General features: G+C 41.9%; 1 protein-coding gene across 6 annotated transcripts in view; it reads right to left on the bottom strand.

Annotated features, from left to right (window-relative positions):
- The window catches only part of KMT2A (lysine methyltransferase 2A), an 85130-nt gene that overhangs the window by 33548 nt on the left and 25632 nt on the right, over positions 1 to 25950 (bottom strand). For 2 of the 6 annotated variants that reach the window (XM_043579482.1, XM_043579486.1), the window contains 17 exons: positions 23645 to 23714; positions 18315 to 20968; positions 16568 to 16745; positions 15462 to 15696; positions 13733 to 13797; positions 12947 to 13324; positions 12549 to 12622; positions 11447 to 11578; positions 10578 to 10691; positions 6357 to 6503; positions 5605 to 5700; positions 5247 to 5367; positions 3834 to 3956; positions 3200 to 3384; positions 1834 to 2007; positions 817 to 927; positions 439 to 512 (listed from right to left, as the gene is read on the bottom strand). In XM_043579482.1, the coding sequence (XP_043435417.1) occupies positions 439 to 512; positions 817 to 927; positions 1834 to 2007; positions 3200 to 3384; positions 3834 to 3956; positions 5247 to 5367; positions 5605 to 5700; positions 6357 to 6503; positions 10578 to 10691; positions 11447 to 11578; positions 12549 to 12622; positions 12947 to 13324; positions 13733 to 13797; positions 15462 to 15696; positions 16568 to 16745; positions 18315 to 20968; positions 23645 to 23714 (4931 nt within the window). The remainder of the gene's footprint in view (positions 1 to 438; positions 513 to 816; positions 928 to 1833; positions 2008 to 3199; positions 3385 to 3833; positions 3957 to 5246; positions 5368 to 5604; positions 5701 to 6356; positions 6504 to 10577; positions 10692 to 11446; positions 11579 to 12548; positions 12623 to 12946; positions 13325 to 13732; positions 13798 to 15461; positions 15697 to 16567; positions 16746 to 18314; positions 20969 to 23644; positions 23715 to 25950) is intronic. The other 4 variants (XM_043579484.1, XM_043579487.1, XM_043579483.1 and 1 more) reach the window with 3 other exon arrangements.

Here is a 25950-nt window from a genome sequence, read left to right as displayed (position 1 = left end):
CGATACATGACTCTTGGTGAAACTTCCAGAGAGACATGATAACTTTATCAAAGAATCAAAAGGATTTAGTAGAATAAAAATTTTAAGTTAAATATGGAGACTCAAGAGCAGGAGAGAGAGCACCATTTGAACCAAATAAAACAGACCCCGGTTATCACAAGTCCAAATACTGAGCTACATAGATAGCACGTGGATGGTACCTATGCCACAAGTTAAGCCAAATTCCGGAAAACATAACATATAAAGAAAGAAAGAAAATGGGCAACAGACTATAATAAACATTAAGTATCATCTCTAAAGCAGCATCGAAAAGGCATTTCAAATGATTAATTGTTAATATTAAGACCTAGTCTAAAGAAACCTTAATCTAGAAATGTCACAACTCTCAAATTTCTAGCTGATGAGGAGGAAAAAAAAAGGAATACCAAGTTTACTTACTTGCTCGATACTTTATTTGGCTCCCAAAACCTAGACTTTTTGACACTGAACCATGGAAAAACACGTTCCATTTGCTAACAGAAAAATAAACAAACAAACGTTAAGCATGTGAACATCCATTTGGAAACCACACGAAAACTAACCACTTCACACCAGCTTCCCTGTCAATATGAGGATGATTTCAGGCCACTAAGGGAAAGATCCATCCACTCTGGCAACCTCACCAATTTCCTCCCAAAGAATCAGAGGAATTAACTAAACCAAAAGATGTTTTACACACATGGCAAAACAAATCGGAGAAGAGAACAAATCCGCTTTGCTCACAGAGTAATTACCCATAGATGCGCATTAAAAACATGAACTATTAATATCATTCACCCGAATAAAGAAGGACTTGACCATGCTGTTGGCTTTTTTAATTTCTGGCTGTCCTCCATCTGAATTAATGGCTGCTTGAATGATCTTCACGATATCATCACTGAACTCCAACTGTATACAAAAACAAAGTATTAATTACTCAAAAAGCAGTGTGGTCTCAAAACCACTTCCTGTTCCCTCCTAAATCACCCAGCACAGAAATCCAACAGAAAATGGACACCCTACTTTAATGCAGTGTAATTTGTCTTTAGCGGAGGCTTTTTGAATTCAGTTCTCAATTAACTTGCAGCAGCCAAGAGAAGCCAGGCTAATAAAGCAAGTATGCAAATAAATTAGCTGTTATCATGGCAAGTTACCCAAATAGGACCATGATTTTTTACTCAGATTAAAATGAATAAAACAACTGAATAGCAAATGTGGACATGAGATTATAGATGTTCCCATACGTTCTTTTTATCTTAAATTTTGTAATTTTTTAAGTAATCTCTACATCCAATGTCGGGCTTGAACTCACAACCTTGGAGATAAGAGTCGAATGCTCCACTGACTGAGCCAGCTGGATGCCCCATCAACAAATGAATGTCAAATATGGACCATGAGATAACAACCATTCCCATACATCCTTAAAACCATACATTTAAAAGATATCTGTCTATAATAAAGATCCTAGACTGAAAGACACGTTATTCAGACATGATTTCAAAAGGGGCAAACCAATTAACTTCACGTTAGCATGTTCCCACAAAGTTTAAATATAAAAATAATTTTAAGGCAAAAATGATTTTTAGCGAACTCAGATGAAAGCCAAACCAGAGAACCGTTCTGAGACACTACCTCCCTGTCTTCTGAAACACAGAGCTAAGAGAGCTCACATATTTTTAGGTATTTAAATCCACATGACGTTGCTAAATATAATACAAACCATCTTTTAATGCTTACTCCCAAGCCTCATCCCCCAAAGACCCAAAGAAGCTAAAATGGCACTTGGAATGTTGGTAGTTCGTTGGAGAGACATACCACGGATGTGTAACTCCCTTGGTCCATTTTCCTCTTCACTCCTTCCAGATCTAAAGGCTGCTGCTCCTCCTGTTTGCTGACCTCGGTAAGCACCGGCGGGTCAGGCCCTTCCGGGGAGCTGCGGGAAGGTATGCTCTCCTCCGTCTCAGGATTTAAGTCTGGTGGCTTGGCAGCCTGTTGCCAGGAAAGACAGGTTTCTTTTACCTGACACTGAAAATGAGGCACCCGTGTAAATTCTATTAAAATTAATAAAGATAGCACGGAAGGATTCCTATTATTAAACCTAAAGAACGTGAAAATAATCAGAGATTTCTTAAATAACAGAAAAAGTAATCAGAACGAGCCAGTTCTCTAAGACTTTGACCATGAAAGTCTGTGACTTTGAACTTAGAAGCTTTGCCTGATAACTTCCAAACCTCGTATGAAAACATAGACACCGTCCAGTCCCTTCTGAGGAAGACAGAGATTGCAAATATTCCTATCCAAAATGTGAGTTCTATCAAGAGATAAAGCAACAGCCTATCTCTGAGTTCAAGTTATCCGTGTGGTTCTTTCAGCATTTTACCTTGAGTTTCTAATGACTGCTCTACAGATGTATATAGTTCACGACTAAAATAGACAAAAAGTAGTGATTTACAAATTGTGCCCCGAGGAGCCTAGGGATTTCCCAGAGGGAAAGGGTCTCTAGCCACATGACTATCATCTTAGATCAGGCCCTCAATCTCTCTCCTCCCCAGATTGATCTAACTGCCTCCCAACCACTATCCCTGCTTCTAGCCTCAGTCCTCACCAATCCTTCCTCTCTCTTCTAGTCAGAATCATTTTTTCTCTAAAAAAGCAACTCTGATCAGGTTACTCTTGGGTGAAGCTCTTCATTGGTCCCTCTCAGACCCTTCAGAGTAGAAAGTCCAAATTTCTTATCATAACAGCAAAGAAGTTCCCTAGACAAGGTCTTACTCTGGGCTCTAAAGATTTTCTTAAAAAAAAAAACAACACCTTTTTTTTTTTTCCTAATGGTTATTCATTTTTGAGAGAGAGAGAGAGAGACACAACAGGAGTGGGGAGGGGCAGAGAGAAAGGGAGAGGAGACACAGAATCCGAATCAGGCTTCAGGCTCTGAGCTGTCAGCACAGACTCTGACTCGGGGTTTGAACCAGATCACGACCTGAGCTGAAGCTGACCTGGCCACCCAGGCTCCCCGGCCCTGAAGGTTTCCTTAATGGTCGAAAGCCACAACAAGTGACTCTACAAAACTAAATGAAGAATGACGCAAAATAAAATCAGAGCAAATAAACCAACATTCCATCACCGGAGAAAACCCACTTCAGAACAAACTCTTAGGAACCGACATGAGACTCGGGCCTACCTGTCGGTAGCGGAGCAAGTGGCTGGTGGTCCGAGAGTTCAGCAAAGCTGTCAGGACTTGCTTCAGAGAGATCTGTAGCTCTTTTTCAAGGGCCAGTCGCCACTCTGCAGGGTGCCGCTCAGTACAGTTCACACAAGTATAGGCCACGCTTTCTGGCAGATTAGATAGAATCTCATACATCTCATCTGGAAAAACAAAAACCTACGATGCTGAGGTGCTCTGAAGGGTGGCAGACAGGGAGAAGAGGACATTACTCCACTGAATTTAATACAAAGTTGTAGGTTAGGAACAGTAGCAAGACTCTAATATCCCCTAGGAACTGATCCCCACATACTGAGCTCCAAAGGGACGCCAGTAACACTAACCCAGGATTTGGTCACTGGAGGATCGACCGGTTACGGTGCCCACCAAAAGCTAGCAAATGAAGACTGTAAATGTTTATGTTCCTGATAAACATAACTTAACACGACAGTGTTAGAGACCGAAGTTATTTAAGTTATTCTAGAGACCAAGAAGGGAAATTTAAAACGGCTCTAAGTAACAGCATGGCCGTAGTGTTACGTTTACAGATTACTCTGGGGGCTGTAAATGTACCAAGACAGAAGAAAACTGTAATAAAAAAAAAGACTCCAACCTTCTGTACCTGAAAGATTCTCACATTTGGAGTGGACCCAGCGGTCACACTTCCCACACTGCATCATCTTGCTCTCGTAGTCGTCGTCGTCATAGCACTTGTCACACAGAGGGCAGAAGTTCCCTGTGAGCAAAGCACGCGGTTCAGCGGGGCTCTGGGCCCCGTGCCGGCACCTCTGAGGCTGGGGCTTCTCTCTGCCGGAACTCCTTAACAACGCCAGCACAGATCTACGATGGGATGCTCACACATCTGTGCGGCGTCAAGATCATTCTGAGCTCTTAGAACATACCACTAATTCCACTTGGACTCCTTTTCTTTTGGAGTAGCCTCCACATCTAACGTGGAGCTTGACCTCACGTCCCTGAGATCGAGAGTCACATGCTCTATGGACTGAGCCAGCCAGGCACCCTTATTTAGACTCATTTTTAAAGGTCGTGGGGTAGAGTCTACAGACGACACAATAAAAAAAGAACGAAAGAGAGAATTTTCTCTCTTGAACATGCCAAAGAAATGTCTATATTTTTTAAAAAAGGTGAGGATATGGGTGTAAAATAACACAGTTAATTTACACCTCCTTATTCCTAGTGATTTAAGTTAGAGCTTAGAGCAGCACTTTGAAAAGTTCAGCACAACATACAACCTTCATCAATTTGTTTTATCCATAATATCCTCTATCATTCTTTTTTTTTTTTTTTTTAAACTTTTTTTTCAACGTTTATTTATTTTTGGGACAGAGAGAGACAGAGCATGAACAGGGGAGGGGCAGAGAGAGAGGGAGACACAGAATCGGAAACAGGCTCCAGGCTCTGAGCCATCAGCCCAGAGCCCGACGCGGGGCTCGAACTCCCGGACCGCGAGATCGTGACCTGGCTGAAGTCGGACGCTTAACCGACTGCGCCACCCAGGCGCCCCACCTCTATCATTCTTAATAGACTTAACATTGATTTGCTTATATTAGTAACTTGCTTATATTAGTATAACTTCCAATAGTAAACTTTGTATCATTATTATCCTCCATCAGCAACACGAGTTTAATGTATTAGTTACTAATTTTTTTCTAGCATATCTATGAAAATAAAATGTTTGACTCAATACCACCTAAAATCACTTCTGAAACAATGAAATGTCTATGTACCTTACTTTCGGAAATAATGGCTCAGAGCATTTCTTTGTGGTTAGTTATTACAACAAGTCCCCTTAATTCTTCCCATATAAGCTAACAAAATATTTCTAGTTGCTGTAATACTTTGCGTGAAGAAAAGAACAAGGCCAGGAATTTAGGAAATGGTCTAAATGGTACCCTTGACAAAATGTGCCAGACTTTCTACTTCACTTCCCTGGAGTGTTCGGTTCACCTCCAGAACAACCAAATATAACCCCTGAAAGTTGATAAAACTGGCTTTTTTGATGTACCTTTAGCAAAGAGTTTGGCACAGTCGTGGCACAGTGAAAAATCATGAGACCACTGTGCGTCCCATCCTTTGCCTGGAGTCGTGGATCCACAGCTCTTGCAACGAACACACTTGGTGCAGATCTGGAAAAGAAAAGAAATTCAACAGGAATTTATTTTTAGTATCTCGTCTCATTTAAAAAGGTCTCGGATGCAATCAGTTTCCAGAGTGGACTTCTTCCCTGGGATGGCTTTCCTTAATAATGAGACCAAAACATTGTTACAATGACATCCTTGAGCAAGGCTCTCCCTGTTACAAGGTGCAGGAGCCCCAGAGCTCCATGCCAGTTCGCTCTGAAACAGCACGATGTGTGCACTCACCCAAACTTTCTTTTTCTTTGTGGGTTTGGTGGGGTAGTTTGGTCCCAGGCACTCAGGGTGATAGCTGTTTCGGCACTTATTACACTCCAGCAGCTGCTGTAGGAAATATAAAGGCAGAGGATGAATAGGTACCAACTTCCAGGTATAAAGTGAGTAGGTCATAGACACGGAAAGCGCAGTGTAGAGAATATAGTCACTAGGACTGTAACGGTGTCGTGCGTTGGCAGATGGCGACGGCGCTTCTCACGGTGGGCACTGTGTAATGTACAGAAGTGCTGAATCACTAAGCTGCACACCAAAAACTAACATAATATTGTATGTCACTTATAATAAAAAAGAAAATTTAAAGGCAAAGGTGGATATCGCATCAATTCGCTTGAAACACCTATGACTCAGTGTCCCTTTCATATTTATCTGCAACTAAAGTATAGCACATCATGATAACAGTTTAAATTTTCTCACGAATTATTTATTCTCAGTGAAAGCATGCGGATTTAGGTCCTGCGAAAGGTCCTCGGTGATGAATGTTCTTATCGGGTAGATTTGATTTACTTTGGGGGATTTTACCTAATGACAATGTTTTCTCCTATATGCCCCAAATTAAAACACAAAAATAGGCAATGAATTATACCTAAATAGTCACGCTAGACTAAGCCAACAAAGAAAAAATATAGGTACAAAACCCAAAAACAAACGGCAGAGATGGAGAGAGGGGGTAATCCCCTAAAGAGTTCTATCACTTAGTTTTATACCTTTGTAGCCTGGTGCTGCCTTCCACAGACATGACAGAACTTGCAGCGACGACAACACCAATTTTCCAGCTGGTCCTCCAGAGGGCGCTCGTTCTCTTCTAAACAAAACTTGTGGAAGGGCTCACAACAGACTTGGCAATACACAAACTAGGGTAGATGGGAACATAGAAGTTGTCAAATAACATGAAGAAATAGCAACCAAATCCTATCTATATACTTCAGGCTACAGGAGCCCAACATGTTTTATTCAACATATAATCATTCAGCAATGATTATGTAAAAAAAAAAAAAAAAAAGTCCAATATTAGGCATTGCAGGTGATTCAGGGGACTAAAGTAATAACAGTAGAATTAAAAAAATAACTATATAGGGGCACCTGGGTGGCTTGGTCGGTTAAGTGTCCGACTTTGGCTCAGGTCATGATCTCGCGGCTGGTAAGTTCGAGCCCTGCCTCGGGCTCTGTGCTGACAGCATGGAACCTCGACCCTGCTTCAGTTTCTGGGTCTCCCTTTCTCTCTGCCCCTCCCCCACTCATGGTCTGTCTCTGTCTCAAAAATAAATAAACATTAAAAAATATTTTTAAAGTAACTATATAGATATGTATTTTTTTATATATATAATAAATACATTCCCAGATTTAACAGAATGTGGCTAAGTGCCATAAACAAGCTACAAGAGCTATGGGAAGGGGGAAATGGGGAGATTTTGTGTGTTTGCAGTGGAGAGGCAGAAAGAGAGAGAATTCCAAGCAGGATCTGTGCTGTCAGTGCAGAGCCCAACGCAGGGCTCGAACCCATGAACCAGGACTTGAACCCATGAACTGTGACATCATAACCTGAGTCAAAAGGAAGAGTCAGACACTGAACTGACGGAGCCACCCAGGTACCCTGGGAAGGTTTTAAAGGTTTCCGACAATACACTAAACTAAAGACAGTTGTAAGCTCTGGTTTATCCTTTCCATCTGTAATTTTAAAATGATATTTTCATATGGGCATTTTTAAAAATTTTGAGTAAGAATTTTATTTTGCTGGGGCACCTGCATGGCTCAGTTGGTTAAGCATCCAACTCTTGATTTCGGCTTACGTCATGATCTCACTGTTCATCAGTTCAGGCCCTACATGGGGCCTGATACTGACAGAGTGGAGTCTGCTTGGGATTCTCTTTGCCCCTCCCTGCTTATGCTCCCCCCTGCCTCAAAATAAATAAATAAACTTAAAAAAAAAAAAAAAAAGAATTTTGCCATAACAGAATTATTGGGGCAACTGGTCAAGTCTAAATGAGGTCTATAGATTAGGTTAACAGTAATATACCAGTGTTACTTTCCTGACTTTGATAACTATACTGTGATTACATGAGAATGTCCTTGGTTTTAGGAAATACACACCAAATATGCAGACGTAAAAGGACACGTCTGCAACTTACTCCCAAAGTTTCAGAAAAAAATGTGTCTGCATATAAAATGTGTATACATATTTAACTTCTCACTTTGTAAAATACGGACACACAAAGAGAAAAGGATAAAGCAAATAAAAATATTGACATTTGAGGGGCACCTGGGTGGCTCAGTCAGTTAAGTTTCCAACCCTTGGTTTCGGCTTAGGTCATGATCTCACAGTTGGTGAGTTTGAGCCCCACGTCAAGCTCTATGTTGGTGGTGCGGAGCCTGCTTTGGATTCTCTCCCTCTCTCCCTCTCCCTCTCCCTCTCTCTTTCTCTCTCTCTCTCTCTGCCCTTCCCCTGCTGGCTCTCTCTCTTTCTCAAAATAAATAAACTTAAAAAATTAACATTTGGGAAATCTGGGTGAAGGATATATGGGAATTCTTTGTACTCTAACTTTTCTGCAAATCTGAAATAACATCACCATAAAAAGATTTTTAAAATTCAAATGCCAGAATTCATTAGGCACTGGTAATGTTTTAGGAGTGCAATGCAGGCAGTGGGCTATTCCTTTTCTAATTCAGTTTTTTGGAATCCTGTGGGATTGCTGTGCATAACTACACAATTTAAATTAAAGCAATTATAGTCTGAAAAAAATCGTTTTATCATAGAAGTTGAAGGACTGGTGCTACAAGTTATTCATGTGGATAGCATATGTATGGATGCAAAGTATAAAGATTACATACAAGAGATACAGCGGACCCTTGATGTTATAGACTGAATATTCTTCGCTTGCTCTTAGCCAAAAGGCGGAGAATCAATTATAGACTGGATATTCTTTTTTTTTTTTTAATGTTTTAATGTTTTTTTATTTTTGAGAGAGAGACAAGGACAGAGGAAGGGCAGAGAGATGGAGACACAGAATCTAAAGAAGGCTCCAGGCTCTGAGCTGTCAGCACAGAGCCTGACGTGGAGCTCGAACCCATGAGCTGTGAGATCATGACCTGAGCCAAAGTCGGACACTTAACTGACTGAGCCACCCAGGCGCCCCTACACTGAATATTCTTAATCTCAATAGTATCTAAAGCAACCCCACCACTTAGAACAATATTATAGTTCACGATAGGCACTAATAGATTTGCTTAATGAATGAACACCAGACAATAATGTATAATTTAACATAGCAAGTGGGCAGGGCTGAATCTCTTAGCTAGTGAATGAGTCTCACGGACTGCTCAATATCCACATTACAATCTGGGTTTGGAATTTCGTTATGATACTAAAATACATATGTGATAAAGTAATAAGCGAAGGAGGCATTCTGGAATTGAGGATTGTATGAATGACAAACTTCTGCTTTCTATTTAAATTGTGTTTTTCTTCCTCTCTTACTGTAAAGGTGGCAGATACTCACTGCAAAAGATTCAAAAGGATAAAGAAAAATAAAGAGAAAACAAGTCAACCATTACCCAACCACACTTTTAAGATTTTGATGTAAATCCTTCCACAACTCTTTCTGAATATATTTTTAAAACAATGTCCAAACCAAAATGGGATCACGCTTTACATACTACTTTGTAACCTGCTATTTTAACTCAGTGACGTGTCAAGGACACCTTTCCATGTCAATATCAATCTGTATTATTATGTAGGACTTCATACTTGCCCTTATATGCATGTCCTATGATTATTTTAACCAAGCCCCCGCTCTTTACTGACCAACTTTTGGCTGTTTCCTATTTTTGATTACTATAAAGGGTACTGAAATAAAGTCTTGTATTTATTACATATATAGAGAAAGGTTTATTATATACATGTACGTGTACAATACATGTATATATTATGTACATGTATGTTTATATACACGTGTGTGTATTGTACATGCACATATGTATGTACACATATACCTATTTGCTGATCTAATTATAGCCTTAAGATAAATGCCTGGAGTACCATTGTTGGGTTAGACAGTATGCTCATTTTAAAGACAAATACGTATTTCGGAACAATCTGCTCAGAAAGAAAGACTGTAACATTTAGATTTCCACCAGCGGAAAGTCCCTATTTCCAAATCTTTTTTTCCCACGTGATTTTTTTTTTTAAGATTTTATTTTTAAGTAATCTCTACACCCAACCTGGGGCTAACACGCAACACAAGCTCAAGAGTCACATGCTCCACCAACTGAGGCAATCAGGTGTCCCTTCCCACATGATCTTTTTCATGCTTAATGTCCAATTTTTGTTCATCAGAGGGCTCTAGGACACCTCCCACTATGTTTATTTCTCATTTTGTGAATTACATATTTCTGTCCTTAGCCTTTTCTTTTAGTGGGTGTTGTTCCTTTTTCTTATTAGTTGCCAAGAGCTCTTTATAGACAAGGGGTTTTTGATATTCAATATAAGATAGCCATATCTTTCTCTAGAAGAGCACTGTAACAGTTTTTCCATGTTTGGACATGTAGCAGAAATATCAGAACTCTAATAAAAAGAGTGAATTTAAGAGATGAGACCATTAAACTTTTCACACTCAACACTTTTGCTACTCTACTAAGAGGCAGATTCCTTCATACAACCTCTACAAAATCTTCAAAAATACTTCGGTGGCTGGTTTCAAGAGGAGATACCAGGGCACCTAGAGGCCTCCTGTGGAGCATGCGACTCTTGATCTCGGGGTTGTGAGTTTGAGCCCCACGTTGGGCAGGGAGATTACTTTAAAAATTAAATAAAATTAAAGAGGGGGTAAGCACCTGGTACACGCCAACGAAACAGAATAAATGATTCTTTCATTACAGCAAAATAATCTACCATTCAACTTTCTGGGGTACCAAGAAGCAGGATTTCTTACCTCTACATGCCCACTACTGGCACAGAGAAAGCAAACCACTCTGGGGGTTATAGGAACAGAGGTCAGGATTCCTAAGCCTCCCATCTCCCATACATTTTCTGCTTCACAATCCTCCTGCAGAGAGAGAGACACAGGTCATTTATGAAAGTGTTACAATGACACCGCTTTGGAACGAAAGTGAGGATGGAAAGCCTAGAACCAGAGTGACAGCATAGTGTCCAGAATACTTCACTTCAGTGGGTTTGAAAAGAACTGCTGCTTTACAAAATTAGAATCTCAGACACACACGCTGTTAAAAGATACCCTGGGACTGACTTTTCCTTAAAGTTTTGCTGATTCAAGCCATCATCGTGGTTCGATAATTCCTATGTGAATGAATTCTTTCCTCAGACACTGTTCTCATCCAAATGCACTTTTATTGCTCAGGATGGTCAGGAGTGCGTCAATGCCTGTGTTCTTTAGCCAGCTCACAAACAGTGGTGTCTCTCACCCCTGAACCCACCTTCTGATGGTAGTTCTTACTCCCTGACTTGGTGTCGAGTTGCCTTTCTTTCAATACCTTGGGTTAACATTTTTTTTTTTTTTTTAATATTTATTCATTTTTGAGAGACAGAGAGAGACAGCGTGTGAGCGGGGGAGGGGCAGAGAGAGAGGGAGACACAGAATCCAAAGCAGGCTGCAGGCTCCAGGCTCCGAGCTGTCAGCGCAGAGCCAGACGCGGGGCCCAAACCCATGAACTCAGATCACGACCCAAGCCGAAGTCGGACACTTAACCGACTGAGCCACCCAGGCACCCCTGGTTAACATCATTTTTCTGATTTAAAGTCCATGACGCTTGATACACTACATGCTCACGAAAACACCTTTACCTTAAAGTCCACTCTGATCCTGTGGACTCCATCTGCTGGGATTTTTTGCTTCGAACTATTGCCATTGGAGAGAGTGCTGAGGATGTTCAAAGTGCCTGTGTTCTCCTGCTTACTGACTGGAGGTGGCTTTTCCTACAGAGACAGAAGATGGATGAAGAACAAAACCACACCCTATTTGCCTTTGCCTTTGTAACAGATAACGCAAACGACAAGTCTAACAGATCTACAAAACACATCTCCACGGAAGTACCCTACAGACACAGAGAGTCAATCTTCAGATTCTTTTCTCCAGAAAGGCATTTTACATATGTATTACAACCCGAGAAGAAGAATTCCAGGACTCTCCCCTGTGGGTTCTTGTCTTGCTTCTTCGTGGTCCGTGACGCCGGCCGAGGTTGTTGGCACAATGAAACGGATGTGACAGCACGGGAGCAGTTTATTCTGCCATTTTTCTAGATCTTTGAGCTGCACATCAAATGTGGGGCCGATCGCTCCACTCCTGCTTAACCCGCCTGGGATGCTCACAGAAGCGTTCCCAGCTCTGCGATCATCAATGATTTCAATTTGTCAGTATGACCATGCTTGATTATCACTACAGTCAGAAGCCAGACAAGGACCTTGGAGTAAGGCCTCCTAAGACCCTGGCATCTGCCCCTCTTTGGCATTGCTGATACTCTTGAGAGTATCAACCAGGAAGTTCACACACGCCATTATGATGGCACAGAGAGACAGCAGAGAGAGCCAGAAGATTCTTGAAGACCCGTCTCTCTCCCTATAACTATAACAGCGTGGACACAGGGAAGGGTGATAGTTATAGACAAATGTCACTAAAGGAGGCTGAAGGCAAAAACAATTACCCTAAAGTGGCCTGCGACATAAGCCTAAGCATAGAAAGGCACAAAGAAGGGGAAAGAAACAAAAATCAAAACGAGTGAAAGCCTAAACCTGAAGTTTGTCAATTTTAAGAAAGTCCACTGCCATCTTCCTAGAAGCAGATACGCGGTTTCATTCACGCAATCACGTAAATGCCAAGGACAAGACTATTGCCTTACAGGATGGAACGCATCCCCGAGCAATGGCAGAGAAACGAATCTCTCCTCACCTTTTCTTTTGGTTTTTGTTTTACAGGAATACTTGGTCGAGGAGCCACTTTTTTCTGCTTGCTTTGCTCTGGACCTGAAGAATTCAACATAAATTACAGTCAGTGCTAAATAGCAACGACCACTTTTAGGGCTTACTGGCCTGTGAGGAAAGGGGCATTAGAAAACACAGGAAACTATTGAAACTCTGGGCTTTAAATAGGAAATGAAGACAATACCTCCGACTTAACTGGGTTTTTTTTTGCTTCTATTTCTCTATTATTCTGTAAACAGGTTAAAAGAGAGCTAATTTTTCTGAATTAAAGGCTTAAAAATATACACGTCAGGTTTCCACATGCTGTTTAAGAAAGACAGAGGTGTTCTTCTGGTTCAGCTATTCCTCCTTGCCTTCCCCACTCACCTGATTCTGGTGGTGGAGGCTGCTTTTTCTTGGGCTCGCTAGGAGTGGTCTTGGGAACTTCTTTTCTCGGCGGTGCTGTGCTTGGTGGCTGTGGGGGGGTGACTGGAGGCGGCTGGGAGACCTGCTTGCTGGACTTCCTGGAAGTCGGGGTGGTAACTTGTTTGGATTCAGGTCCTGGGGCAGAGGCGTTCCCTTCTTCACTCTTTTCCTCGACGGGCTTTCGAGGGGGTGGTTCACTATTGCTTTTCTTGGGGGCAGGGTCCTCTCTTGCTGCCGGGGTAGGCTTCTGACTACAGTCCACCACATTCTTCACAGCACTGCTCTCTTTGCTCTCTTTCTTTTCACTGGTCTTAGACTTCTTCTCTTTCTTTTTCACAGCTAGGAGGAAACACAAGAGTATAAGTGAGAAGAATTTTACTTCAGACAGAAGTAGAGGAATGTAACATAATCTTATTCTCAGTTTCCTGCAGCTGAAGTCGACGCTGGAAGGCTCGTGCTGGTCAGGTGAAATAGGGGCACTTTTGTTGCTCTAGGAAATGGCATGCACTGTAATTTTTACGGGAATTAAATTTTTTTTTTCTTATTATGGCAAATTTCAAGGTAAAGGAAATAATAAAATGAACCCTCATGTAACTACCATCCAGCTTCCACAAACACCAACTTGCTGGGAAAGAGCGGTACTTAAACAACAACAACAACAAATTAGCATTCTCTTTACGCTAGATGCACATGATTGTATGGCATTAAAGCAGGAAGCATTTGGGGAAGATCTTTCTACAACACTACCTTTTGCTTGCTTCTGAAGGTAGGCTTTGGAAGGCATCCATTGTAGATTCTGACATTTTCTCATCCTAGGATGACAAGGGATATCATAAAGTAAACTACATTTAGAAGAAGAGCAGTTGAAACAAGTGTCAATTGGCCTGCGAGAATCAGTGAACCTTTCTTCAGGTTCATTTTGAGAGTTGAAAAAAGGCACTGTTGATTACTCAGATTCAATCCGAGCCTTTGAATGCTTCAATCAGCAATTTTACCTACCTGTAGGCTCTAAAAGGAGCAAGTATCAAATTATTTTTGAAACGGACTCAAATTTCTTATAACCTAGTACTGACCAGCACCACACACAAAATGATCAGCTGGTATTTCTTGTAGTCAGATCGGTTCTGCTCCCTTAGGAGATTAATATTCATATAGTAATCTAAATACAAATGGACTGAAATTAACCAACAAGTCCTCTGAGACTACAATGCTATAGGTCTATCTCAGGGCTTTGTATATTTTCCACCCCTCGACTTAGTGAAACTGAAACTGAATTTGAAGTCTAAATCCATGTCAACCCCTAAATTATAGTGCAGGTTTATCTTGCAGTCACGTACCTTTCTGCTGATCAGTGAATTATCTCACTTCTTTCCACTAATTGGACGGAGGCAAGATTCCTGCTTAAGGACAGACTAAACCAAAGCACCGAACTACTTACGGTCTCCTAGACACTGTCTCCCCTGAAGTACTTTCTCCCAACCACGTTTTCTATAAATCACTTTCGTGCTGCCATTCATTCAGCAAATACCTACTGCTAACATCTCCTCCTTGTCTGGGCACTATACTCCTTATGCTCAGCCACCAACATTTCTGTCTGTGCAAATGTCTCGATTCGCTTCAAACAAATTATCCCAGAGAGCAGAAAGTGCATCCGTAAGCTGACTAAAACAAGGGGGAAAAGATCGAGTAATCGAAACTTTCAGATCAAAAATTCCATGTGAATGAAAATATTCCAGGAGTTAGAAAGCCAAGAGTTTTATACTAACATATCACCACAATTTCCTGAATGCCGTGGTTTCAGTTGACCTGAAAATTTATACAGATAATATTATAATATATATGTAAACTATATATAAATGATAGATCGAGTATATGTAAATATTACATATATATGTGACCTATATATAATTTATACAATATATAAAATATAAACATATAATTTATCAGGTTTTTTTTCTTTTCTCTTCTTTTTTTAAGTAGGCTCCACACCCAGCGTGGAGCCCAATACAGGGCTTGAACTCATGGCCCTGAGATCACGACCCAAGCTGAGATCAAAAGTCGGACGCTTAACCGACAGAGCGGCCCAGGTGCCCCATAAATTTGTCAGCCCGTGTGGCTATTTAAATTTAATTAACATGAAATGCAATTAAGTATGTAGTTCCTGAGTTATACTAACCACACTTCAAGGGTTTTACAGCCACGTTTGGCTAATGGCTACCATACTGAACTAAGCCGAGAACATTCCTACTGCAGCGGGACATTCTCCTGGACAGCATTGCCCCAGACTGGGTCTTATGGAAGGGCAGCCCAAACCTAGCCACGTCACAAAATCCAACTGGGCAACTTAACCTTGCACCTCAAGGGGACTCATTACCACCACATTCAGTTTTCTGCTGCGTCCCTGCCACAAACCAGGCATAAACACACAACCTTCACGGCTGAGAGGCCACCGCCTCCGAGTAAGACCCCCACTCACTTGCAGCACTGCTTCTTTATATTTCGGCCACCAAACTTGGGCTTGTCTAAGCAATTAGTACAAACACCACAGTCCTCAGGCACCTGGCAGCCGGGACACTGCCCACACCGCCTGGACCGTCGTCCTTTCTTTACTGGAGGTTCCTGAGGCGCCTTGTTTCTGGTAACGGGTTTAATTGGTTTGATGGGTGGAGCAAGAGGTTCAGCGTCTTCTGAGCCAGCAATTGATGACTTGTCTGTTAAAGAAACGGGGCGTTAGTTATCAGGGAGTATCTAGTTCCTTCTTGGGAGCAGAGTGGGGGGTCCTCAAAATCCACAGATGTTATTATATACACGCGAGCCTCATTTTAATTGGGACTCCAAAAATGAAATGTGTCATAATAAAAATATCCCATCATAGATCATTCTTTAAATGTTTAAAAATGTCTATACCTTACAGCTTGATGAAAGCAGAAATCCAAACACTGAGAACACAACACAGTCTAACTTAAATATGAACTGAGTGCTTCCTAAGATTCTCTAAACCTCTACATTTTATATGAGCAGTCACCCAGCATCTAAATGCGACCATGAGAATGTACCTCAGACCTCCAACCACGGGGCATGTAACTAAGTGACCAAGGGCCCCAACTGCTGTGCTCTGAAATCCAGTGCATCACAGAGGCCACACTTACCATGAGGGTCTCTCTTAGGTAGTGACCGAGCATGGCAGGGACACTGAGGCGGGCTGGTCCTGGGAGACACATAACTACTCTGACAGTCCACTTCTGCCCAAGGACTCCTCGACAGCCTTGCCAAACTCTCTGGGAAAACAGTCTGGGAAGATTCTGTCCAACCCTCCTCCCCTTTCTTTCTCTTTCATAGGGATCAGACTTGCAAAGCGGTCTGATGGTTCCCCCAGCCTTCCCCAGCTCCCTCCCCATTTGTTCTCTCGGGCCATTTTCTCTAGTATAATCCTTACCCACTGAATGCACCCTTGCCATTTGTTTTTTGGAGAAACCCAGACTAACACATAATGCTACGAAGAGCCTACTAGGCGTCCCCAGAATGATCAGCAAACAAATCAAATGTCTGCTTAGACTCTGAGGCTGGCATTCCCTGACCTACCGTCATTCCCCATGGAAGACAAAATCTTTTCTCGTTCTTCCCATGGTAAGGCACTCAGGGTGGGCATGTCATCAGGAAACACAGCTCGTTTTCGGCCAAGGGCAACAGCAGCTCTTCTGCAGACATGTTTAATGCGGGGTCCTCGCACAGAGGTCTCTGATGAATCGCTCTCTTGACCCTGAGTAAGAGGCATGTCAAAACAAACAACAAGCAAGCACACATGTTGAAAATGTAATTAACTGAAGCCAAGGTAGACTCGTTTTGCTTATTACAATCTAAAATCAACACATACAACCCTAGTTATTCCCAGCTGATAAGCCATGACAATCTGCAGAAATCGACTACTTCCGTATCCTAAAACTGGCAGCAAAAAAAAGGGGGGTGGGGCTTTAAAAAACAAAAAGCCAAAAAACCCCAGGAACTAGGCATGCCTGGGTGGCTCAGTTGGTTAAGCGTCCGACTCTTGATTTCAGCTCAGGTCATGATCTCAGTTTGTGAGATCGAGCCGAGTCAGGCTCTGAGCTGACAGCACAGAGTCTGCTTGGAAGTCCCTCTCTCTCCTCTCCCTCTGCCCCTCCCCTGCTCATGCTTTCTCTCTCTCTCTCAAAAATGAATAAATAAACTTAAAAAAAAAAAAAAAAAGGAACTCAGCTTTTATTCCCGATTATACTACTGCTTTAAAGTTCCCATCAAAATTCAAGCTGCCAATCTATATTATCAAAAAGTTTGGTCTGCAGTTAACAAGGCTTATCCAATCACAGACTATTTCTTCTATTGCCCTCATCAACAGAGGGGTAGGGGGAACAACTTACAAATGTACGGATACAAGGCCACAGCTCTAAACAGAAACGTCTCGCACTTTAAAGAGCCACTGCTCCTATCACTAGGAGGCCAACCGAAAACCACCCCACACGGTGTCAGAAACAAATCCCATCGTGTTCCCGCTAGAACTCTCAACTGATGAAATTGCTAAATGTCAATACGGCCCTTGGCTGAATAACATGAAAAACCTAAGTGTGTGGCCGTCTAAATCTAACTTGGTGGGCTGGCATAAATATGTACCTACTACATGGCAATTTTAAAAAAGAACCTGAAGATCGGTGGGTTTTCTCTGAAAAGCTGGTGCCTAAGCTCACTTTGTGAAAAAAATAGTAAAACATAAAAAATTAATAATGCTGTTCTCTGTAAAATTTGTTTGTCATCACCTTAACTAACGGAATCCTACAGCTCGAAGGCTAGGCGCTTCTCATTTGTATTCCACAAACGCCCTATTATCTGTTGCGCTAATCACTCAGTACTCAGAGGAAGAGAATCCCCCCACCCCCGTTTTCTGTAGTAAACAATAGTAAAACAATTTGAGTACAAAAACGCACCTTCGAAATTAAGTCACAGATTCCGTTACACCAAACCCATTAGGCACAAACAACTCAGCATTCTGTCAAGCGGCCCCAAACTGCCTCTCGGTCTTAATTCACCACCTTCCCGTGTGTACCAGTCCGGCGATCCGCCGCGGTTCCTCTTCGCACTTCTGCCTCTCTACCCACACAGTGCCCTCCGTTTAGAATGTTCTCCCCTCTCATCTCCTACCTATCAAAATCCTACCAGTCCTTGAAGGACCAGCGCGAATGCCCCCACCTCCTCGGCCCTTCTCCCGGTTCCCGGAACTAGAGGTCACGGAAACCCTTCGCCTAAAACTTGCTCATAGAAGGAGCTGTTGACTTTTAACAGGCAAGATGGAAAAGAGTACCTGTGCTTTGGGCTGGTCAGTTTGTTTAAGACTCTTACTCTTCTCAATCTTGCAGAGCTGGGCTTTGGCCTTTTTTAGGAGGCTGGCAACCCTCTTGTCCGTCATTGGAAGCTTGTCTGCCTGAGCCAACATGGAGCCTATGGAGGAAGTGGAATGTTTAACAGTGCTAGATGAAGGAGCGGAAAGGCAGAGGGTTTTCTCCTTCTCCAGGGATGGGGCAGTTGGGCCGAGGTCCAAGTTGGTTTTTTCCAGATTTCCTCTCCCCTTCTTTAGAAGTATTTTGGTTTTGACAGCTGTTGTGTCCCCAAGAGTCACGGAGGCCATATCAGTCCCAGAATCAAGCGACGAAGACTTCTTCCGCCCTGTTGCTTTTTTGGCGGAAGATGAAGCGGCAACATCTTCACCGACGGCCTTCTCTTTGGAAACCCTACTCACAGGATACAATGCAGAACTACTCTGAATCTCTGATCCCTTTTTCCTTTTCTCTTTCCTTGACTCCCGCTTATTCTCTTTTTCTCTCTCCCGGTCTCGCTCTCTACTCTTGTCCTTCTCCACGCTCTTGTCAGCATCTCGATCTTTGGACAGCTCCTCAGGGGCCTTGTCTTTATTTCTCCCTCTCTCAGTCTGAGAGCCTGGGGTAAACCAAGGGAAGAGAGGAGAGGGGCTGCTGGATGAAAACGGCTCTGCCGGAGCACTAGTCTGCTTCCTTGGTCTCTGGCTTTTCTCCGCAGACTCCCCAGACTGAGTCAGGGAATGAGAAGGAAAAGTAAAAGTTGGGTTTAAGGCACTAGTGGCAAGAGGACTAACAGATATGCTTAACGAGGAAGAGACAGAAGACGGCGGGGTGAGAGGTGACAGCTCAGCGGTGCTAAGCCTTCCGCTTCTTGTCCTCATGGAGTGAGAAGGAGATCTTGGTTCAGATCGAATGGGACTAAAGACTTTCCTTTTCCTTTTTCTGTTGGACACTCCTGAAGAAGACGTTCCAGCAGAAGTCCGATTACTAGGCAAGGTTACAGACTCAAATATTCTAGAGTGAGCCTCGCTTGGAGTAAATCTGGGAGCTCTCAGAAGAGGGCTCCTTTTGTGCATATCGAACCTTGTTCCGGAGTGGAGCGGTGAAAACAATCGGGCTGAAGCAGCAGTACCAGATGGAGAGAAACCCGACGCGAAGCCAACGTCCTCAGGAGTCAGCGGAGGGGGTCGGAAATTATCAAATATGGGTTTGCGAATAAGACCTTCTTTGGCATACTTTGCTGAGGAAAAGTACTGTGGCTCTGACCTAGAATGCTTTAAAGAGGTCCACCTAAACGTCGGTTCTCGCAAGATCGACTTTCGCTTCCCTTGCATGGGAGCGGCAGAAGCAGGCAAAAATGGTGATGCTAAGGGGATGGTGGGAGGCATGAGCCAAGGTGTGTGGTCAGAGATGCTGGAGGCTGGCTGCAGCGGCGGGGGTGGGGTGAGCAGGGGCGGAGGCGGAGAGGAGGAGGGCTGCTGCTGGGGGGCACTTTGCAGGGTGGACAGTTTTTTCGTCGCTCTCGCCCCGAAACTCCTCTCGGACACGGAATACCTTCTGCTCCTCCTGTCGTTGCCGTCGTTTTCTGGGGACTGGGAAATAGGCAGTGGGGCGTGAACTTCGGGGGTATCGCTCCGCTCTTCAGGAAGTACCTGGATCTCCTCCGAGGCCTGAGAATCTGTGGAGGTATCGACGCTGGGGCTACTGGATCGGGAGGAGTCCGAAGACATTTGAGAGGAGTGCTGAGAAGCCGCGCTTGATTTTTCAGAAGACCCACAGGACGTGGCACTGAATCTGCTGTTCGGGGTAGACTCGAGGCGGGCAATTTTAATTGGAGGGTCATAATCCTCATCCTCTATGAACCGCCGAGGGGTTTTAATGATGCGCGAGGAGATGGCACTGACGACAGGCATAATGAACTGCCGAATGTTCTTGACCTGTGTCTTCACCTTTCTGCCTTGCAGCTGGGCCGCTTCTTTCTCGATTTTCTTCTGAGCCCCCTTTTTCGCCCTCTGCAAGAGCTGCTTAGCAATTGTCGCATCTGTCCTTTTAGAAGAAGGAATAATCCTAACCGGCTTAATCCTTCGAGGGCTTTGTCTGACTACTGTCTTATCTTCTTTTGTGAGTGGAGGTGTTCCTTCCTTGTCCTTCCGGACCTTCTGGGGCTTTTCCAGTTCAGAGTTAATGAGGAGGCCGGAAGGGGTCTTTATCCTTTCTGTGGATGGAGGCCTTCCTCGCCGTCGGACAATCTGTACCCCCTTCCTTCCTATTTGAAGCTTCCCTGTCTTAAACTTAGACTTGAGAGGAGAGAGTTTACCTGCTCTTAATTTTTTAATCTTTGTGGCTTGCTGAAATGTAGCAGAAGGTGTCCGTTTAATCTTTTTCAAGCTATCTTCTTTGCTTCCCTTTGGTAGCTCTGAAATGTCCTTTCCGTGTGTTATTTTGATTTTTACTCCAGGGAAGGTGGGGGGTCTTCCTCTCTTCTTTTCTATGCTTTTAGAATCTTTCTTCTTGATCTTATCTCCAGATTTGGTCTCCGATTTATTTAGAGGGGAAAACACAGACGGATCTGAGAGGAGAGCCGAATTCCGGTCAGAGCCACTTCTGGGTCTCCCGCGAGGCTTTCGAGGGCTAGTTTTAACTGTGTATAAAAATTAAACAATGGAGAGCATATATTTAGCTTTGTGGTTCAGGTCGCTACTAAGCTGAATACACTTTAGCACAAGTCATTTTGTACGGACCTCTAGCTGGGTCTAGGGAGTCAATAAAACACCTTAATTGGGTTCAGTTTCCTTCCAACAAAAGCTTGCCTCAAAGAAACCAAGTAAATAACATTCCACCTAGAACATTTGACAGAAAAACTAAGATAATGATAAGAGATTTTCATTAATATGCGAAACGAATTTTCCTACAACTTCAGGTGAGCAAGGAGGTTTTTTTTAATTGAAAAAAAAAAAAAGGTTTAAAAAAAAAATCTGCCACCTTTTCCGTGTCCTAGCCTCTAAGATTAATATTTGAGAACATGTTTGTAGAAAGTCATCCCATCTTTTCAGTGAAATTTTTGCTTTAATAAATTTGAACAAGGAGCTCTTCAATCAATAGCATAACTTCCGTAGGGAAAACACCTGGGCAGCTCGGCTTCCTACATTTGCAATCTGTTTTGTCAAAGTAAACTAAGAAAGCTTCACTAGATGGAAAAATATTCATTCTGGAGACATCAGAATAAGATCACTGAACTCAGCGGCATGTGAACTAATGAGTGAAGGAAGATGATGATGTGTCCATTAATCTATTCCCCTACTTACAGGCTCTTGAAGTAGTTCGCCCCAAGTGACAAAAAAGATTTAACTCGAGTTGATGTCAAAAATAAATCAACAATTTCATAAATCAGACTTCTTCTATTCTAACTAAAAGGAATTTGCCAATTTATAAATCAGCTCAATTTGCCACTTATCAAGAGACGTGAGAAAACAAGGCTGTTTTCGAAAATTCTTTGTTTAAAGCTATATTTTCTAAAAGTATTAAGAGTTTCCTGGTCTATCACATCTTCTCCTCCCTCGTGACTTTCCAATGTTTTATATGACAACATTCTTCTGAAACGAAAATCTCCCCTAACAGGCAGCAAAAGAGATTCAGGCCAGTATGATGAGCATTTGAGACTACAGGACCAACTTTCTAACAGAACAGAAATCGACAAAGGTCTCACTGTTGGGCTTTCTAAATATAAATGCTTTTTCTCACCAATTAACTTGCAACTTCCTTTTTTAATACATTAAGAATTCACAAATCCATTCTCCATATATACTAATTACAACAAAAGTAATGGACTAGGGGACAACAACAAAAAGACGTTTTCATTTCTTAAATAATGAAGTATATTCAGATGGTTTAAAACAAAAACAAAAACAAGACAATATTCAGGGTAGACGGATAGCCAAGTGGGGGGGGGGGGAGGGGGAACCATTAAGAAATGGTTGTGAATTCACAAAATAAACTTCTACCCAGAAGTTTATCACAAGATTCCTTATCATCATGGTAGACTTAAACCTGGCCACTCATAGGGCTTTATTGATTCTGAAAACCTCTTCTAACCACTTTTAAAAAGAATTTTTTTAAATGAACAAGTGAAAAACCAGAACAGAGAGAAGCTCAGCCCTGTTGCTGATTTCCACAAAACTCAACACACACGAAGGAGTCCTAAGTCGGTTATGAGCAACTGCGTCGTGTATTTTCTGGACCTCATTTTGTCATCTATAGAGGAAGGGTTCGACCAGATGGTCTCTAAAATCACGTTCCTATAGGAAGTTTTAAGATTTCATCGCAACTTGAGGAGAACATGGCTATGGTGTAAGTAGCACAGATCTCGTGATACTGCTGGGTAACTCCTCCCAGCTGGGATGGCCATACTACCACCATTTGGGAAAAAAGAAACTGTCAACTTACGCGTTTGAAACAAATTACGACACACATACGGTGAGTCTTAGATGAAACTCAAATGCTAACTAACACACATGACAAACTAAGTCAGTGTCAAAGAGCAAAACCGCCTAAGAACATCACATTTAACTAGACTGTCTACCCCAATCAGAGCAAAGAAAACCAAACGAGAAGTCAGAATGGCAGCACAGATGGGGAATGTTTTTTTCATCAAAAGACTCATAGCCTTCTCCTATACAGAATGGAATTCTGCAAGCCATTACATGTTATTTCCACCGAGGATTGTCTCTCAGGAAACTGCCATAAGTCTAGAATTTCAAGACATTCTAGATATTTTCTTGGCGAGAACAATGACAAATATTGCTTATAAATGGAAACCTATTTATGGAAAAATAAAAATGATACCCCCATATCATTTCTATTTTATTTTAATACAGCCTTTGAAGGATCACATACAATAGTTTCATACAGTGCTAATAGTTTGTTTTTATTTCTTTGACAACAGTAGACCAAATTTCATCTGTAAAAAATAGCCAAATTATCATTCAAAACACAAGAATCTGAGGATGCTCATTCAGGGTTACCTTCAATTCAACTCCCAGGTTTTTCAGCCATCCCATGGAAATCAACCCTCCCGGCCTCCCATGCCTCAAGTGGTTCCCACAGGGAAGCATAATAAAGAACAAGGCAGAAGCGGCCTGACAAAGAGCCCCGTAAAGAGGTCTAGTTCATAAGCCATCTCCTACTCAGTGTGAGGGAAAGGCAAGGATGCACAAAGAAAACCCCGGTATTTAAGATCATCCTTTAAATGCAAAGAAGGCAAGGGGAAGCCACGGTCTTTTTCATAAACAAAAGGCACCGAGCACTTAACTGGCCATACCTGAAGGAGACCTTGTGGGACTTCGTACTCGGACTTCTTCATCTGAGCCAAAACCTAAGAACTGCTCATCCTACAACAAAGGAAAATTATTTTAAAATCAGAAACAAAAACATGAGTGTGAACATATCCCAAAGAAATGCCCAGAGGAGACACAAATGAATTTGGAAAATCAGACTCTATATATTAATCATTATCATTTATATGGATAATATAAAATAACTGATAATGAAATAAATGGACCCAGTCATACAGCTTCATTACAGACAAATAGGAGCTGTGTAGTATTTGAAAACAATGCATTGAAACGTCACCTTTGGTGCATAGTACACAGGGGATGGTCCTAAATTTCAAACTGTAGATACAGCCCAAAACAATTAAAGAACGACTTTAATTCAAGTAAGCAAATCAGTTCAATGGCAGAAATATACAGCCCCAATAAAACAAACAAATCTTTTCAACAAGTAGTTAAGTCTACACACACATAAAGAATAACATAAACAATACCATAATCTCTTGTCTACTAAATATTAATAGAAGAGACTGAAATTGCCATAATTGTCAGTTCCTTAACTCAGGAATTGACATTTAGATGTGATTTCGATACATTTGAGATCCAAAGATTCTCAACATGCATTTTATGGCATCGTTTGAAAATGCCCTGTGATAAGAGACTTAATGGTGGGCAGCAGCATTTGTGAAAGGGATCATGAATTGACCGCATACAGGATGAAATGCATTCAAGAATAACTTAGGGAAGCATCTTATTCTCAGTTACTCCTGGGAAAGGCAAAAGGCAAAAACTTCCCTTACCTCTAATTTTCAACCTGCCCTTTCAAAAAAATCCTTACGGATTTAACTTATTTCGGACAAGTTCTCAAGAAAGGTGGTCTATTTAAACAAACTGATGAACAGAAATTCACTGACTCAGAAACTGAGTTCTTCCAGAGGAGAGACGAGAGAGAGAACTTCAGATTCCAGAAACAAAATCCACCAAAAACAAGAATAAAATAAAGATCGAAAGACAGATTTTCTTGAACCTCCAATTTATACTGATAAGCCAAGCCCCAAGCTATGTTCCCACAATTAAAGCCCCCAGATTTTCCTCTCAAGAGCAAAGACCACATGCATATGGACAACATCTGGATTTTCTGCAAAGTTGCTTCCCCAGTTAGTTTAAGGCTACAGTCAGGTGCTAATCTGTTTAACCACTTATTCACCAGGAAGCTATGAAAAGATACATACAACCTTTTAGACAAATTAGCAGGTTCAGCTCTTAAATCTGAATGCTTTGACTAGCACAATGTTTGGGTCCGAGGCTTTGCACACGATATAGCTGAGGAACGGTTCTTAGAATCTAAGTTGCTTGTTCTGATGTTGTTAACATTATTAAAGCATTTAACTATTTAAGAAAAACCTGAAATTGTCCGCTTCAAAGAGATTTGTCTGAAAGGCGCTGTAACTCCAAGAACGTGTAAAACCCAAATTTAAAAAGTACGAAGTAGGCCTGCTTTTTACAGTATCTTCTCTCATCACTAAATTAAAGTTTTCATCGTGAATATCATTTATGAGTGAGAATAAAGCTACCTCTTCATCTCTTTAAGATTTTATTTTTAAGTCATCTCTCCACCCAACGTGGGGCTCAAACTCACGACCCAGAAACCAAGAGTCTCACACTCTCCCTCTACCGACTACACCAGCCAGGTGCCCCCATACTGTTAATCTTTTTTTTTTTTTTTAAGTTTATTTATTTATTTTGAGAGAGACAGAGACAGAGCGAGCTAGGGAGGGGCAAAGAGAGGGAGAATTCCAAGGAGACCTGAACCTACAAAACTATGAGAGCATGACCTGAGCCGAAACTAAGAAAATTAAAAATGAAGAGTCAGACGCTCAACCGACTGAGCCACCCAAGTGCCCCCTGTTAATTTTTTTAAGTGTACTTTTGGCTAGAAAAAGGACATTTAAAATAGTTAATCCTAAAATGTACTTTGAGGAAAAAAAAAAAAAAAAAGCAGACACATAAAACAGCCCAGGGTAAGTGGCCTCAAATGCTGTAAAAAATTTTTTTAAATAAAAAATAAAAAATAAATAAACGACAGTACCTTAGAATTTTAGAAGGGGGCCAGCCCAATCTCTCATGTGAACACATGACACGACTGAGGAGCACGAAGGACTTGACCGAGGACTTGGTTCTCGCACTTGCAGGCTATATATTAGACAAGTCTCTTACTACTTTTGTATTTCGATTTAATTTTACTGAAGTGTTGTAAGGAGTAAACGAAATAATTTATGTCAATTATGTAATTTCT

The sequence above is a fragment of the Prionailurus bengalensis genome, chromosome D1 (assembly GCF_016509475.1).
Source record: "Prionailurus bengalensis isolate Pbe53 chromosome D1, Fcat_Pben_1.1_paternal_pri, whole genome shotgun sequence".
NCBI lineage: Eukaryota > Metazoa > Chordata > Mammalia > Carnivora > Felidae > Prionailurus > Prionailurus bengalensis.
The sequence above is the reverse complement of the archived record's forward strand: the minus strand, read 5'-3'. Positions and strand labels throughout refer to the sequence as shown.